The sequence below is a fragment of the Schistocerca gregaria genome, unplaced genomic scaffold (genome assembly GCF_023897955.1).
Source record: "Schistocerca gregaria isolate iqSchGreg1 unplaced genomic scaffold, iqSchGreg1.2 ptg000569l, whole genome shotgun sequence".
NCBI classification, from domain to species: Eukaryota; Metazoa; Arthropoda; class Insecta; order Orthoptera; family Acrididae; genus Schistocerca; species Schistocerca gregaria.
The window spans coordinates 514,001-530,839 of NW_026061960.1; the positions used below are offsets into that span (position 1 = coordinate 514,001).

At 46.2% G+C, this 16,839-nt stretch overlaps 4 protein-coding genes and 1 long non-coding RNA gene across 7 annotated transcripts; 4 read left to right on the forward strand and 1 right to left on the reverse strand.

Annotated features, from left to right (window-relative positions):
* Positions 1-139: 139 nt before the first annotated feature.
* On the forward strand, positions 140-1,303 carry LOC126315444 (uncharacterized). Its single transcript, XM_049992693.1, has 2 exons — positions 140-246; positions 366-1,303. The coding sequence occupies exons 1-2, from the start codon at positions 174-176 to the stop codon at positions 1,271-1,273; spliced, it is 981 nt and encodes a 326-aa protein (XP_049848650.1). The 5' UTR covers positions 140-173; the 3' UTR covers positions 1,274-1,303.
* Position 1,304: 1 nt separating this feature from the next.
* On the reverse strand, positions 1,305-2,475 carry LOC126315445 (uncharacterized). The gene is made up of 3 exons (XR_007555956.1): positions 2,411-2,475; positions 1,947-2,311; positions 1,305-1,878 (listed from the first exon to the last, which is right to left on the reverse strand). It is a non-coding gene; the product is annotated as an uncharacterized LOC126315445 (long non-coding RNA).
* Positions 2,476-8,093: 5,618 nt separating this feature from the next.
* LOC126315285 (actin-related protein 2/3 complex subunit 1-like) lies at positions 8,094-9,586 on the forward strand. Its single transcript, XM_049992524.1, has 2 exons — positions 8,094-8,763; positions 9,004-9,586. The coding sequence occupies exons 1-2, from the start codon at positions 8,126-8,128 to the stop codon at positions 9,494-9,496; spliced, it is 1,131 nt and encodes a 376-aa protein (XP_049848481.1). The 5' UTR covers positions 8,094-8,125; the 3' UTR covers positions 9,497-9,586.
* A 46-nt stretch (positions 9,587-9,632) lies between these two features.
* On the forward strand, positions 9,633-14,788 carry LOC126315234 (uncharacterized). 2 transcript variants are annotated; one of them, XM_049992473.1, is made up of 4 exons: positions 9,633-9,790; positions 10,014-10,141; positions 10,250-10,347; positions 10,423-14,788. In XM_049992473.1, exons 2-4 carry the CDS (start codon positions 10,041-10,043, stop codon positions 12,558-12,560), a joined length of 2,337 nt encoding a protein of 778 aa, XP_049848430.1. In that variant the 5' UTR covers positions 9,633-9,790; positions 10,014-10,040; the 3' UTR covers positions 12,561-14,788. The 2 variants fall into 2 exon arrangements, with proteins under 2 accessions (XP_049848430.1, XP_049848431.1); XM_049992474.1 differs by lacking the exon at positions 9,633-9,790 and having other exon boundaries at positions 9,953-10,141.
* A 564-nt stretch (positions 14,789-15,352) lies between these two features.
* LOC126315393 (uncharacterized) lies at positions 15,353-16,838 on the forward strand. 2 transcript variants are annotated; one of them, XM_049992647.1, is made up of 3 exons: positions 15,353-15,453; positions 15,623-15,732; positions 15,819-16,838. In XM_049992647.1, exons 2-3 carry the CDS (start codon positions 15,682-15,684, stop codon positions 16,650-16,652), a joined length of 885 nt encoding a protein of 294 aa, XP_049848604.1. In that variant the 5' UTR covers positions 15,353-15,453; positions 15,623-15,681; the 3' UTR covers positions 16,653-16,838. The 2 variants fall into 2 exon arrangements, with proteins under 2 accessions (XP_049848604.1, XP_049848603.1); XM_049992646.1 differs by having other exon boundaries at positions 15,353-15,419.
* The last annotated feature ends 1 nt before the right edge of the window (position 16,839 follows it).

Below are 16,839 nucleotides of genomic sequence, written 5' to 3' on the forward strand. Positions count from 1 at the left end.
TAACCCGTCTCTGCTTTCATGGTGTATTATGCCAGTTGGTTGGTGCTGATGTCTTGCGTGAACGCGCCATTTTGAAAAAAAAATTACGTTTGTATGGTTCAAAATTTTGTATGTGTCATAGTGCGTTACTTGCCCCATACAAAAAAATACCCACACGTCCCGTTTGAGAATTCATGGATTACGCTGTTAATTCAAATGCTGCCAATCTTTGTCCCTATTGTAGAGTAGAAACAGAGATTACATACGGTACGCGAAGACGTGTGTGGATCTCATCCGTAGAGCGAAGACAGCCCGTCTGTGGCTTCCATTGATATGTGAGAGCAAAGTGTGTTTTTTATACTAACGCGAGGACGCGTTTGGATAAGATGACGACAATGGCGACGTCATTTGTGACTGCGGTCTTGTACTGCGGTCTAGGATAGTGGACGAAGGGAAAGATTGGCGTAATTTTGCCGAAAGCGGCAAAGATAGGGCTCGAACCTCGACGGCAGATTCGGTTGGGCAGCTGAGTACTTGGATTGCTCAAGACTCAGGTGATTCTGCCCTTCTTTCTCAGCTCGCTAAAAATAACTACCGGATTCAGGCAGATCCGAAGCGGCGTAACATAGATGACGCAGATCGTATGATTGAACATTTCGCGGAAACTATGAGGCTCACACCCGAACTCAAAAACAAGGCTCGGAACATTTATGCCAAATATGAGGAAAAGCGAGCTAAAACAATGCGAAAAGGAAACAATCCTGGCCTGATCGTTGCTATAATTTACATGGCATGTAAGGAACTGCAGGTGGGTCGATCCTTTCGAGAAATTTCTCGCGGAACCGGTGTTGATGAAAAAGAGGTTCGAAAATTTAAGCGAAATATTGAGAAATTACTCAAGGACTTTGGCAACGGCGTGACGACCGTTGTGACGTCCGTCAAGCCACATGAGCTAGTAGAGCGCTTTTGTAATAGGCTAAGACTCGCGGAGGGAGAAATCCCCATGCCCGTGATCTTTGGTGCAGTAAAGATTGCGAAAGAGTCAACGGAGAAACTAGAAGGAAAGCAACCTGGGTCTATCGCCTGCGCTTCTATTCTAATGGCCACAAAAGTCGTTGGAATCCGTTGTAATGATAAAGATATAGCCAACGTCGCCAAAATCTCGCCGACAACAGTGAGGAGTGTATACAAGGAACTGAAATTGTACCAATCACAAGTTGTTCCACAGTCACTCATTGAATATGCAAAAGCTCACGGTAACAGTCAAAATGGGATTTTGCCGCCAAGTCCCTAGTTGAAGAATGCAATTTGTCACTTTCGTTTTGTCAAGGTCTCGCTTGGCGAGATAAGGGATTAGCACATGTGTGCGCGTGTAAATATATATGTGTATATGATAGCGACTTGTTGTTTTTTGTGCGGTTTGATGTGTGCCATGCGTCGATGAACAACGTCTTATAACGGAGGGCTCTGAGCTAGATGCACACGCAGAGACAAGGAATTGCATACCGTACGTCCTTCCTACGCGTGGTTTCACATTGGCGGCGTTCTATTAGAATGCGGCCCGGCGGCTCTGGTGACTCTTTCTATGGCCTCTTTCATGCTGCCTCGGGGGGCCCATTTTGAAGCTTCGATATAATGGTGTCTAGATTGCGTATAATCTTTCACGGATTCGTAGGCTTTGCCTAGGAGAATGTGCACTTGCTCTGCCAGTCGTTCGAATGGGACTTGTGTTTTTTCAATTTTCTCGAGTACTTTGTGTGCGTATTGAATGCAGAGATCGTGTTCCTGGATTTTGGCATGAACATCGGCAATTTTGAGGTATAAGTCGCACATTTCGATGCAGACAGCGCAGTTCTCGGGCTCCTTCAGGTTGAGTGCCGTTTCTAAGGGTCGGAGTGCCTATCAAAGAGATGAGGTGATGAGAGAGACATTATTTGCGTATCGTTTTGTGCAAATGCTTTTTGTACCTCTTGATACAATTCGATGGCCTTTTTTGAGTCTGGGATGTGGTCAGCTTTTATGGATATGCTGCGTGAGTTGAGTAGGCGGTCCTGTAAATGCGAGACGCGTTCGCAATCAAGAAACTGGCTAACTATTGCTTTCAGGCGTAGCCGCACTTCGGTTTCCATGTTTTCGTTCACGATTGTTGTTAATCTTTCGTGCCGTTCTTCTCCTGGGTTCATGTCGAGGACCATTTCATCTATGCATTTCCAGAGGCCGCCCACGCCCACTTGTACCAGGGTCGCCTTGTCGAGCCATTTGGACGGCGCCTCTGGGTTTGAAGACGTGACGACACGGTCTACGTCGCCTGAGCGCGTTATCAGGTAGTTTACTTATCGGTGTAGGTGCGTCGATTCGGGCGAACGTGGAGAGAGGTTTGGTTAGGGAGGAGAAGGGGCTACTCTCGCTGTAAAGGGCGCGACATGCATACGTGTGCAAAAATCGCCTACCACAGGTTTTATTTTTGGTTGGTTTGGCTCTGTGCACACAGAAGTGTGCATAGTTTATTTTTTACATGCGAGTGGAATGTTCAAATAGCTTTTTTTTTTTTGTTTTTTTTTTGGGGACGTTTGTGCGGTTTTCAGTTTTGGTGACCCACGTTAACTTGGTTATGGCCGAGGCGAGCATTTCCTTGTCGAGGCTGATTTACCAGATTCTGGACCAGTCTTATTCCGATCTGATTAAGACGTGCGAAAAATTAAAGTACGGAGCCGCCGACCTCGCATCAAGGGGGGGGGGCATAGAGAGAGGCATTTCACGCTGAGGTCGTCTCTGACTTCCGTTATACATTTGGTGAATGGTCGCGCTCGTTAGGACCTCATCAGATCAAGAGAATAAAAACAATCTCAGGGTTTACTTCAAGGAGACGAGGATTCAATTCGTTCGATTGTTGCTTTTAGTGAGATGGACGAGGAATATGTCTACACTCAACAGTGCACAAGTACGTCTTGCGTTGGTCTGGCTTGGCGGGCTTATTTCCTCATTGACGGGCGATGTCCTAAGTAAGTTTGATTGAATTTTCGCGCTGCCGCAGAGTTTGGTTGAGTTTATAGAGAAACAGAATTTGTATTTTCGTTTATCGGCCGACAGGCTGTGGGAGCTACAACACATTTTTTTGAAGGACGCCAAAGTTCCCATTTACGATGTTTCGAGTTCCGTGGAGATGCTTAGTACGGGGAACTACAAGAGGCTGCCGGCTATTATCGAGAAGCCGCACTTGATGGCTGGTTTACCGCCCCCGATTCCAAAGTACTCTGAGGAGGAGGAAGCGCTGATAAGGCAGCAATTGGACCAGTATTTGCGCGTTCGTCTGATGTGGGTCAAGATTCCCACCGGATTTGAAGTTCCAGAGATTGGAGAAGGGAAGGTTGTTTTTTGCGTCAAAGACGAGTTCACTGCTTCTTTGACTTTGTTGGACGGCGTCAAGACGACCGATCCCTGGACCATCTTGTCTTTGCAGATTTTGATTTCGCTGTCACCCCCTTTTGATGTGACGCCTCACGAAGCGCACGTCGGGCGGGTCAAGTCCATTGCTCAGGCGGTCGTTTCTGAGAGTAAAAATCCGATTGTGGATTTGTACCAGGTCGTGCACACATATTGCCAGATGCTCCAACTCGACTTACTGCATCAGCAGTCGATGGGTCGCCAGCCTGATTGGCAAGTCGAGTACCAGCCGGGAGTCAAACTGGTTGTTCGTCTTTGGAACGAGAATTTAGAGAACCAGCTAACCATCACAATTTCGACGAAGGCGACGGCGAATCTGATTCCCAGGTCTCGCAAGACTACCCTGCGTGGCAGTATTAAGAGTTCTGCGGAGATTCGTCACCGACTCACGCGTTTGGTTGTCGAAGTGCAGCCGTTGGTGATCGACCCTGTCACCAACGACTACGCCGAGTTTGACGTCAATCCCCGTCGCGTGAACTTAGAAGCGATTGTCAGCCGGGTTCTGGAGCTTCGCGTCCAGAACCTGTGCGTCAACTTGGTCGAACTGATTCGACAGAAGATCGACCTCTTGGACCAGCAAATGGAAGGCTACGACGCGAAAAAAGCGCCCCTCGTCAAGCTTTCCTCTCGAGACGTCAAATTGAAGATAAACGGTAACGGAAAGAAGACCATTCAAATTGACATGTTCAACCAATACGCCGTCTCCTTCTTCATTTTACCCTCGAATGGAGAGCTCACCATCAGGGACTTTCCGGGCGCCACACCGAGTGTGCTGGATAAGTGGCAGCTCAAGCTCAAAAGGTACAAAGAATCTGATTCTGTGTTTTCTCAAGTTCTCAACGAAATTCAGTACGATGTGATTTTGTACGGGTTTTCCGAGATAGCGCGCACCTTAGATGTGGTCCCCTGTCGCCCGAGTCTCACGTCTCCCGCGTTCGATGCCCACTTCGGGGACCACGTGCTCGTCCTCGACTACGCGCAAACAAGCTCGAGACGTCTGAAGATCGTCTTGTCAGTGAAGCCGCTCTCCTCGAACCCCCAGAACCTCTCCTATCTCTGCCTCTACTTCCATCTGCTAACCTGCGGCTCTCCGTCCGCCTTCGAGTCCCCGGACACTCACGCCATCCCCATAGAACTGGACGCCCTCCCGCACGAACCGGTCGCGGCAGGAGCCCGGCGCGACTCCGTCAACCCGGAGCCTCAATCAGCCAAGCGACGCAGGACGGACGCGTCCGTTCGCGACGCAAGCACCTCATCCCTGGAAAAAATGAGCGGCCTCGACTCCTCGCCCCTCGAAGACGCTCATCCTCTCGCTCACGACGCAGATGGTCCCTGTCTATTCTCGTTCCCGAACCTGGAATATCACATGCTCCTCGCCCGAGTGCTCGAGAAGACCAGCCAGTTCGCCACCCGTCACCACATTCTGAACTCCTTCGCAGTGCTCGGCGTCCAGTTCAACCGCATGGTCACCCCTCAGCAGCTCGTCGGGCACTGCGAGCAGTATCTTCTAACGCTCAAGTTCTCCCTCTTCGACCAACTCATTCTGACCATCCGAGAGCGCGAGTGGTCCGTAACCGTGCAGAATTGCAAACTCCTCATTCAGCCAGACGTAGACGTGGAGCCCTACTACCAAGACGGCTGCTCCGTGGTCTACGACAGCTCTTCGGCGCAATGGGTGCTAACCTATCCGAACCACACCCCCTGCTCAGTCTGCCACGAAGACCTAAAATCGCTGAACTTCGTCTTTCAATTCGTCTCTCAGTACAACTCGCTGGTGCAGCGAGACCCGTCCGCCGCCACCGCCTCGCCTGCGTACGGCACGCTGAACACCAACTTCTTCAAGCTGTGCTCCATCTCCTGTCGCGGCCTGCGAATCAAGTACGGCGACGCGAAGGAACTTTTGGTGTCGGTGACTCGACTCGACAAGGGCCAGTACAAACTCGAATTCGAGCCCTACGACAACATCCATGCCGTGTGCGCCGCCTCCGAACTCGAGTCGAAGGACATGAGCTGGTTTCTGCACTTCTTGTGGAACACCTACGTACCTGTCAAAGTTTTCAGAGAACTAGAACTTCAACGTTCGTCACCCGTCGCCGCTCAGTCCGGAGACGTCGTTGTCATTCCTCAGTCCGCGTTCAGCGCCTCCATCGTCCTAGAAAACCGAATGACTACTTTCGGCGTCCACTACATGGGCAATCGGTATGTCAGCCTCGAAACGCGCAAAGACCACAAATTTTCGCTTCCCCCTCAAGTGTACGAAAATCTGCTTTATCTATACAGTCGGCGCGCCTGCGAATCCGACCTAGAGGCGCCCGACGGGATGGACCAGCGCGCCCATGCTCAAACGCCGTCGGCCCCGCCGCAGATCACGCCTGAAGGGCCCCTGCGCGACGCGAGCCACGCCATCCTTTCCGAAACGGGTCAGCACGTCATTTCCGAATCAGCCTATCTCCAGAGAAAGTATTTTGTCTCGAACGGAATTTTAGTCATTCGCGACCGCTATTTCGGCCTCGTGCTATCCCAGCTAATCGACCTCTTCAGCGCGATGTTTGTATTCTATTTGATCAAGTCTCTACCCGACACCATCGAGCGCGGCCCCCTCTGCATTCAGCTCCCCACGTCTCCAGGGTATGTGGTGAACCTCATTTTGGCGGAACCACTCTACAATATGCGCATACAAATAGAAAGCAAGCCAGATTCCATGGTTCAGATCGCGCAGGACGAAGCTGAATTACTGGTCGATTTGTTTCACAAAAAGATGCATCGCGCCTATCTTTCCTCTCACGTCGATTCCATGCTTCACTTGTTCTCTCTGAGTCCGGCGAGCCTGAAAGATTTCGTCAGCCTGCTCCGATTCGCCAAAGACGCCCAATCGCCCACCGTAGACCTCTTCTTCCCCTTCACCGGACTGTATCGCAGGTCATCTTCTTACGCCCTGCCAATCGAGCACAAGCCTCAAGACCATCAGTTTTCCCTCATCCTTCTGCTGAGATTGGGTGAGGCCGGCCTGGAACTGAAGCTAACTTACAACTACAAGGCCATGCGGCTGTCCCCTCAACCAGGAGACGCCACCACCAAAAGGTTCTTAGAAGAGTCCGGAGTCATGAACAAGACTATCGGCTCTCTCTCCGGGTCCGTGGTCCAGCTTCACTCCTATGCGGCGAGTCACCGGTTTTGGTTCGAACTCTAAAAAAAAAAGGGTCTCTGAAAGATTCGAGGAGAGCCGTTTTTTTTTATTGTACCGAAAATCTCTCAGGACCAGCCGCTGAAACGGCGTGGTGCCTAGTCCTAGCTGAGTTCCTGAGTGACGTAAGGAGTTTCTGACAGGAACTGTTCGCGCTTGAACTGGTTCAGCTGCCACAGCCTGAATTGCAGCTGGTTTGGCGGCACATATTGCGGAACTCCGGGAATAGGTCTCGGATCGAAGATGCCCATGGTGTATCCGTTATTCCACAGTTGAAACGTGGTGACGACGGTGGCGGCGAAGTGGTTGACCACCGCCTTGAGGACGAAACTCGCGACATGGAGCGAAAACCCCGCCCACAAATTGGTGTAGATATCAGCCGGCTCGTCAGCTCTAAGACTTTGAAGCATCGCCGACTTTGATGCCAGGGACCTTATCCTGATGGTCTCTAGGGGATACGCCAAGAACATGCATGCAATTTTCGATGCGTACATAGCAAGAAGCAGTCGATAAGGCCTCAAACTCGGCACGAATAACATGATCCCAGAAAAAACTTTGAATGCGGGGAGAAATGCCATAGAGCTCAACGAACTGATAACGGTGGACAACGCGGCGTACTTGACTCCCCCCCACCATCCCAAGTGCGCTCTCGTTACTCTCAGGTCGGAAAAGATCTGCCATACGCTGTTGCTCCCTCCATTCAGGGAGTACACCAACTTCAACAGCTCCAAGGGATATGTGCCTAACCTCGCTGCTAATGACATACAAATAATTCCCCTCAGGTAGTACAAATATATGACGAGTCGGCTCGTCACCCGGTGGTTGTTGACATTCGAAAAAAAGTCTAATACAAAACTCTTAATCGCCAGCTCGAGATAGCTTTTGAACCATGCAACCCACGTGTCGCTAATCCCCGTCCCAAGCGGCGGCCCTCTTAAGAACTCCAAGACCGCTTCTGAAGCCCCCTTCACCTCCGTGCTCGACTGAAGGCGCAGCTTGGCAGTTTCTTTGTTTTTCGAGAAACGGACGTTAGCAGCATTACACACACGCAAGATTTCAGCTCGGGGCTGTCGACAAAGTACTTTTTTTCGCGTACCTAGAGGGCGTGTGACGTAGACAACCAAGTATCGGCAGACTGCTTCCGAGAGGGCGTGTTGCCCTGGCGTCAGTCGTACATCGTTCAGAACATACTCATCGTCCGTGTTGTCTAAAAAGGCCTACATGAGAGTTGTGAGAAGTGTGTGTGCAGAGGATAGAAAAAATGGCGGAAGACCGAAGATGTATGGGCGTGTATTTTTTAGATTTTATACCTCTTTATCCATGCCCCTTTTTTTTTCTATTGCTTTCTTTTGCTGGAACCGCTTGATCTCGGACGGATGTCTTCCGAGAGTTCGCAGGACAAACACTCCGCACCCCGATTATACTTGTTTTTTTTTTTTCATTTTTTTTTTTAAATGTTTTTTTTTGCGTTGCGTTCTAATTCCATGCACTTGCGCTTTCTTTCCTTGACGTGAAGTGATGTCCTCTTCCTGCGTTATAAACCGCCTGGCTATTTCCATTACCGCGCATGCCTGGAATGGAGATCGGACTCTGCTGGCCTGCTGCCCTAACGACAATACAATCTTGATTTATTCGTACAAAAACAACGAATTTACTTTGCAACACACGTTGAGAGAGCACGATTCGGTCGTGACTTGTCTCGCTTGGGCGGTGAAGACCAACCGCATCTTGAGCGCATCTCAGGACAGAAATGCCTATGTGTGGCGGTGGGAAAACAACGAGTGGAAGCCCACCTTGGTGATCCTGCGTCTAAACCGTGCAGCTACGCGCTGTGCATGGAGCCCTCAGGAGGACAAGTTTGCAGTTGCATCTGGTGCGAAACTTGTGGCTGTTTGCTATTTCGAAAAGGAATACGACTGGTGGGTTTCTAAGCATATCAAGGACCACCAGTCGACTGTGTTTGACATTTCTTGGCATCCGAATAACGTGCTCATCGCTACTGCATCGAGCGATGCACACGTTCGTGTCATTTCTGCATTTGTAAAGGGAGTTGACAGCAAAGACGCCATTAAAAATGATGCATTTGGGACCAAACTGCCATTCGGCACACTTTGCAAAGAAATTCATTCAGGCGGATGGGTCCACGCTGCTAAATGGTACGTCTTTTTAGCTTCTCGAATAAGGGGCGGTACGAGTTCATCAAGTCAAAAAAAAGAGACCTATGCCCTCTTGAAACTTTTAATCAAATCGAGCATGTGCATGCAGAATAACGCGCGCCATTCAAAGTGTTCGTTATGAGAGAGCGTATCTCACAGAATTGTTTATGTGCCCGATTTTTTTTTGACTACGCAAAGCGAACTTTTGTATAAAACTTGCTAACATTTTTTTTTTACAAGGTCACCCACTGGAACTCGCCTGGCTTGGGTCTCCCACAACTCCTCAGTTCACGTTTTAGAGTGCGCGACCTCTTCTCATGTCCACCACACTCTGAAATTAGAATACTTGCCATTCATGGATTTGGTCTGGACTTCCCCCAACTTGTTCGTTGCTGCCGGCTACGACAGTTTCCCATGCCTTTTCTCTGTTTCTGAGAGTGGAATCAAGAACCACGGATCCGTGGATACTAAGATGGCTTCAGGAGGGTCGAGTGGAGGGGCCTCAGGCACCATGATGTCTGCCTGGCAAAAGCGAGATCGCCTTGGCAGTGCGACGGCCGACCAAGATTTGGGATTGAATAGCCATCACCAGAACTGCATCAGCGTCATTCAGCCATTTGAGGGTTCGGACACCCAGTTGAAATCTTTTTCGACTTCTGGTTTAGACGGTGCAATTGCTATCTGGAACGTCGATGCCATCAAAAAAGCAATTCCTGGAATTCCTGCCAGCTGATCAGGGATTTTGTTTCAATCTTCTCCATCTCGGACGAATGCTTCTCTTCGAGCGTGTAGAGAGAACATGAAAATTTTTTGCACATTCTAATTTACTGTTTTTTTTTTTAATTAACGAAAGAGGGAAAAACAGTTTTTTCAAGACCTTGGCCATTCAGCCTTCTCGGTCGAGTTCCACACGCGTATTGTGCTGTGCTTTATAGTTTGGCAAGGTAGATTCGTTCAGGTATCAATCCTCTTTTTAACGTGGGGTGACAGAAGTGACCTTGACACACACAGCTTTGATTTTCGGGTTGTACGCAGAAAAGGGGGGGGGAGTGTGATGTATTTTTCGTACGCGAATACGTCGAAACTGCTTCTTTTCAATGCTAGAAGTCGCTTCGACGATAGGGGGAACACGCACAGGATTTTATATTTCTTTCTTTTAGCAATTTCAGCTTCCTAGGCCGTGTTTCTGGCGAAGTCCAGGCAAGCATTACAGTAATACCACAATAACATGTGCTTATTGTTGAGTGCAGGTGCGAACACATTTAGCGTCGTCGCTCATGGATGGAGACACGATGGGTTATATCCCCAAAAGGCCTAAAATGCGCAATTCGAACTCAAATTACGCGCAAATGCCGTCTCAAGAAAACCAGCTCACATAGTACGTAGTACGACTCGTTTTTTTTTTCCTGAATGTTGTTTACGTTGAGTCTTTTTGATAAAGCGCATTTTAAAAAAGTCAATTACGTTGGGTTCTTATTTTTTTTAGCTCCGATGTCAACAGAAAGAAGTCCATGGAATGGAGAAACGAGTACATCAGTAAGTTGGGGCCTGATCTTGACAAGGTGGAACTGGCCGGTCAAAACGGTATGAACTAGTTTTTGTCTGGGCGAAGGGAATTTTGAGGGAAAAACACTCATCGAAAGATTTTTTTTGCCAAAGAGACCCTGGAGCTTGAGGCGAGGTTTGGAAAGGAAGATACGAGCAAAGGATTTTTAGAATTCATTAGTGGGATTCAAGAGACAGAATACGAATTTTTGCTAAAAGTCCTCGGTGATAAAGTGTTTTCTGACTTTTTTTCGTCTGATGGTCCGACTATCGAGTCGGATTACATCTACGTTGATGAAGAGGATAAGTTAAAATCAAAACGAATAACGCTCGATGAGAATAACACGATCATTCGATCTTGGTATAAGCATTCAAAGGATAGACATATGCTAAAGCCGATCACTTCAAGCGTGGATTATTCTGTCAGATTGAACGTGGCTGTTGAGCACAACAATGAGGATCTTCCCACCGAGATCCCCGAAGGATGGTCCACCATAAGAAAGAAAAAAAGACACAGTTGGACTTTTTTGAACGTTCATAAGTGGAGAATAGATCTTACAGCAGTCGCGTCCAGAACGCAGGGTGATCTTACAGAGCCCGACGCGACAGGAGAAGACAAGTTTACAGAGTTCGAACTCGAGGTGGAAAACTTATATTTATCTCAGGTTTGTAGCCAACGGAATTCCTTCGAAGGCTATAACGATTCAGACTCGAAGCAAGACGAAAAATTAAAATTAGAGCGCATGAGAGACAATGGCGCGCATTCTTGTGTTATTGCCTTGGAGTTCCTCTATCTACTTCTATCAGCTGCTAAGGCCAAGGAAAAAGCTGACATAGAAAGAGAGAAATTAGTTGCCAGGGCCAAGGAAAACGCTGACATAGAGAGAGAAAAATTAGTTGCCAAGGCCAAGGAAAATGCTGACATAGAAAGGGCAAAGTTATGTGCCTATCAGTACATTCAAAAACGCATAATTGTGCACAACCATAATTATGTCCGTCCAGATATGGCATACAAGGAGCTACTGTCCCCCTCCTCGATAATGCCATCTTCACTATCTAAGATGCACATCGTCTATGACGTGCTAATGGAAAACTTTCCAAAAACCCTGGTAGATAACCCAGAGGAATTGAAGCAATCTTTGGGCGACCTTTTAGGGCTTAAACCGACACCAAGATCCTTTCCTGGATCAATGCCAGTTGGCCTCTCAAGAAGACACCTGCATGAAATTAAAAACCTAGAAAATTACTATATTAGCGAGAAAACCGATGGCGTTCGATACCTTCTGTACATCACAGACAATAAAACTCTATTGATCGACCGATGCTACAAGTTCTATGAGGTGAGCACGTTTTCAGAAACAACGCCCTTCAGCAACACCAAGGGATCTGGACACCTGTACAGAAGTCTATACGTCAATGGCCCAACGCTTATAGACGGAGAAATAGTCTTAAATCTTCAAACCTGCAGTTTGTGTTTTTTGATTTTTGATTGCATGGCTTTTGACGGATACTCTTGTATCAAAAAAAACCTACCTTATCGGCTAGAAAACGTCCGAAAATTTATTGGATCCTACCGCGATACCTTCCCATTCGAGGTCTGCCTGCGCTACCATCCCTTCTTCCTTGCTGGGAAGTCGCTGCTTCAAGTACATGAGCTTCGTAGGCTCTCATCTTACATCAACACCAGTTCCAAAGACACATATTACCAAGAGAAAAGAAAGCCTCGAGAATGTCTTCCTGTAGACCTTCACCATTTCACGGATGGTATTATTTTTATGCCCACCGAACAGAGGTACATTTTGTATTCGTGTTTGAATCTACTAAAATGGAAGTTCCCAGAAAAGCAAAGCATCGACTTCATGATCAAGCTCCCCATCGAAAAAAGCCTTACCTTATATATCAGGCATGAGAATGGGCACACTCCCTTCAAAAACGATGTCGCACTGTACCCAGGGGACCTGGACAAGCTGCGCCAAGATACGTCATATACAAAAGTCAATTCTAAGAATTCCAATAGAGGAGAAGCTATTGCTGAAATGACTTTCGACCGACAAAGAGGTGTGTGGAGATATAAAACTATAAGGCACGACAAAGCCAATGCCAACTACCTCTCGGTAGCAGTTGATACGCTCGAGGCTACAGCCGAAAATGTTACGATGGCAGACCTTTTGTCAATGCTTGACACTATGCCTATACGGCGACCTAACCTTAACTCCAACAGTAACAAGCCCAAACAAAGGAATATTGTGTAATATGTAAGAGAAAAAATTTATTGGACCGTTTTCAACGGCCAACATCAAATTTATTGTATTTGGTATTTTCAGATAGAAAGCACTGGCTAGCTCGAGAACCGTTACGCTCTAAATCCTGTCGATTGAATAAATGAATTGTAAAAGAGAGGAGAAAAACGGTTTTGGAATCAAAATGCATGTGGAACAGGAACAGCCACTATAGTACCTCATTCTACGAGTATATACATTTCAAGTCCGTAGCGTTAAATCCAAGTTTGCCCAGAAAAAGCAGGAGAGGTTTGGTACATGCCATTATGCCTAACGTTCTTCGCACAATTCTAAGAAAATATAACTTAAATTGAGGATTTTCAGAATGTGTAATCTATGATCTTTGCGCATGTTTGTGCGCAAATACCACAATTATATGCGAATTTATTTTGGTCAAAACAAATCATTTTTTGGAGGAAGTAGAGTCTAGTTTTGGCTGCTTTGGAGGATTTTTGAGCAATGTTTTTGCTCAGGTTTATCGATTTAGGGTGACAGATTTAAAATAAGCACAATTTTATGATGTAATGCAAATGTATTTTTAGAAAATGACGGGTGATTTTTTTTGATGTCAAAAAATCGGTTAAAAATTATCTATATAGGTTAATTGGCAGTTTACGTCTCACTATTATAATAATAAGAGTGATGCTGTTTACATCTGCACGCGCGAGCGTGATTATATGGTTCTTCGTAACATTCATATGCTTATTCAATGTCGTGTTGTTGGCTGAAAGTGAATATAAGCTGATTTGGGAAGATCAATTCGACAAGCCCTATCTTGACAGGAATAGTTGGGACGTTGAAGTGAACTGCTGGGGCGGAGGTAACCTTGAGAAACAATGCTACACGGATCGCCCAGAGAACATAATTATAGAAAATGGAAAATTGAAGTTGAAGGCGATAAATGAACAGTATATGGGCAAGGTAGAATATTGTACACTAAATAACGAAAATTCCTGTACATGGACTCAACCGACAACATCAGGTCGAATTCGAACCAAAAGATCTTTTTATGGTTCTTGGATGTATGGTCGCTTTGAAGCAAAGGCAAAGCTGCCAAAAGGCGAGTTTTTGTGGCCTGCATTTTGGATGTTGCCCACTGACGAGGTGTATGGGTCTTGGCCTTTATCTGGAGAGATCGATATCATGGAATTTCGAGGACAGAACCCAACGACTTCATTGAGCACGGTACACTTCGGTCCTGCATGGCCCAACAATCTCTACACCTCATCTGATGATGTCGATATAGGTGTGGACTTAACAGAAGACTTTCATTTGTACGCATGTGAATGGTCTAAGGATAAAATCGATTTTTACGTGGATGACAAAAAAATTTTTGAATTCAATTTAAACAAAAAAATAGCCGACGTTTACGAGAAAAACGGATCACCGTTTGACCAGAAATTTCACATCATTTTGAATTTGGCCGTTGGCGGAAATTTCTTTGACGCAAACAAATATGGGAAATTCAACGAGTCTTCGGTTGAAACTTGGAAAAACCCTGTTTTTGAAATAGATTATGTCAAGGTTTACGAAAAGTCCGAATCGTCCACACCCAAGACTTGTAACAGTATAGACGATATGAAGAGAATGCTTATGCAAAATATTAATGCAGACATTGTATTCCCCATCTACCCGGAAACAGACACTTTTGTAAGTGGACTATTTCCTAAATTATCCTTTAATCGCGAAACTGTACTCTGCGTAAGATCTAGCAGTAATGGAGTTGACAGCATTAGTTATCTTAAGTTCTACGTCCCCTACTCACAGAAACCTATTGCTGCTGCCTCTTTATTATTATACGGTGCTTTAAACGATGATTCTAATCAGAATGCCGCTGTAATTGTTCATCCCGTTTTAGACAACTGCTGGAATGGGGTGTTCACATACTACGAAAACAAGCCAGGTTGGGAACCCTGCTCCGTCTCGACTCAAATCAGCAGCACATCTAGTTGGTTCGCATGGGACGTCAAACATTATGTCGAAACAATCATCAATCACGAGAGGAATGTCATTACTTTTGCTGTGCGCATTGAAAGTCCCAATAATGTTCAGGCGTTGTTTAGTTCGTCAAGATCCGACTCCATTAACAAACCAATGCTGGTTTTGGCATATTAATTTCTTGGGTTATTTTTTTCCGTTGTGTACTTTATTATACAATCCCACGAAAAAATACCTATAATGAAAACATTCGTTTAAAGAGATCTTTTTTTGTTAATACGACCGTTTTTATTGCGCATTGCTCACTCAGGTCCACTTGTGTTCTAACACGTTTTTGACTCGCTTTGCTTCTCATATTACGCGACGTAAGAAAAAAAAACGCGAGTTCGCGCCTTTTTTTCGTCGCTACCGAGCACGGCTGAATCTGCGAAATGAACAAGTAGGGCTTAGAACAAGTCCTTCTGCATTCGCAGCCAGCTAGTTTAGCTCGGCAGTGAAGCAAGCCTAAGGATCGTGTATAATAGGGAGAAGTGTACCGAATTTCTGATGTGATCGCTATACATAGTTTACATACATGAATTTATGAGGGGCTCTTCCGGCTTTTGGTTTCCTCTGCGCACTAATGAAATACGCGTTTTATTCTTGTGTCATGTACACTTTCTGAGGTCAAAGTCACGTCGCTTTGAACCAGGGGTACGCTGGCACATCGTTATCAAAGCAGGTCAAAAGCGATGTCGGCGCTCTTGACTTTTTATGACTCTCTGTCTCTAAAAAAAAAAATCTATTCGTTACAAAAACTTCGATCTGTCGACCGCTTCTACACACAATTTCTGATTCTGGTGAGATATACGTCTCTTTTGTGTGTCATTTTTGCACTTTTACAACATTTTTGACGTAAGCGATTTAACGTGTTTCTGAGTTTCTGTTGGTTCGTCTTCTGCAGTCAGGCCTTAGTGGTGAGTTGAAATCTCACCATCCGAAGGTTTTATGAAGCGTCTTTTTTTTTCTCTGTCAGCAGATGTCTCGGAGATGTCCTTATGACAGATCTTTCGTTGTACTTATTTTTTTTTTTTTCAACATCGAACTATATTTGCCAGTGCGTCCTAAGAGACGAAGTCTGCTTTAGGTCCCGACGTTCCAAGATTGTTAGATTAGAATGTTGAAGACAATCTCGAGGGATTTTACTCAAGTAATACTATCTACTAGAGTGCGTCTAAACTTTCATCTAACGTATTGTTCGTACATTTCTCCGACCACACTTATGCATGTTTTTAACCGATAATGCTCGCACAGAGGAACTGGAAGTCACCTGTTGAAAAGCTTATCGCGTTCGGTACATCAGCGCTTATTGTCTATAATGCCGCTCGAGATGCATCAGAAATTCCTTGTCTTTTACCAACAGCGCATGCAAATGAGTCACTAGAAGTTGCGTCTTATCCTTGGTCCCATGCCAAGCCATGGCAGGCATTCGATACGAGCTCGATTCGCCGCGGTTACCAAGTATATCAGCAAGTGTGCGCTTCTTGTCATGCTATGCGTTTCTTATCGTATAGAAATTTGGTCGGCGTTGCTTACACTGAAGCAGAAGCCAAACAAATGGCGTCGGAAATCGATGTGGAAGACGGGCCTAATGACAAAGGTGAAATGTTCGAAAGACCTGGCAAACTTACGGATCCCTTCCCTCGTCCCTATCCGAATGAAGCGGCCGCACGTGCCTCAAACAACGGCTCTTACCCTCCAGACCTCTCCCTGATCGTCAAGGCTCGTCCAGGAGCCGAAAATTACATTTTTTCACTGATTTCTGGCTACTCTGCTCCTCCTCCTGGTGTAGAAGTGAAAGAAAACATGTACTACAACCCCTATTTTCCCGGTTCTCAAATTGCTATGCCGCAGCAGCTCACCGATGGATGCATCGAATATGATGATGGCACAGAAGCATCTATCTCCCAAATGGCGAAAGATGTCACCACCTTTCTCGCTTGGGCAGCAGAACCTCACCAAGATGAGCATAAAAAATTCGGTCTGAAGGCCTGTCTACTTTTCACGCTTCTTGCATGCCAATTTGCCTATTTCAAGAGACTCCGATGGGGCATCATCAAACACCGTGTTACTGCTATCAAAAAATAACCACATTTTCACGTCTCGTGAAAAATCGTAAAAATTGTTTTTTTTCACTTTTGCGTAAAACGGTGTCGAGCCGACATGCGATGCGTCTCTCTGTTCGCACCACCCCTCTTGAAACATCTAAAATTGGTACACATATGCATGAGGGACTAATTCACGAGTTCTATATTGATGATGTGCGAGAGCACGT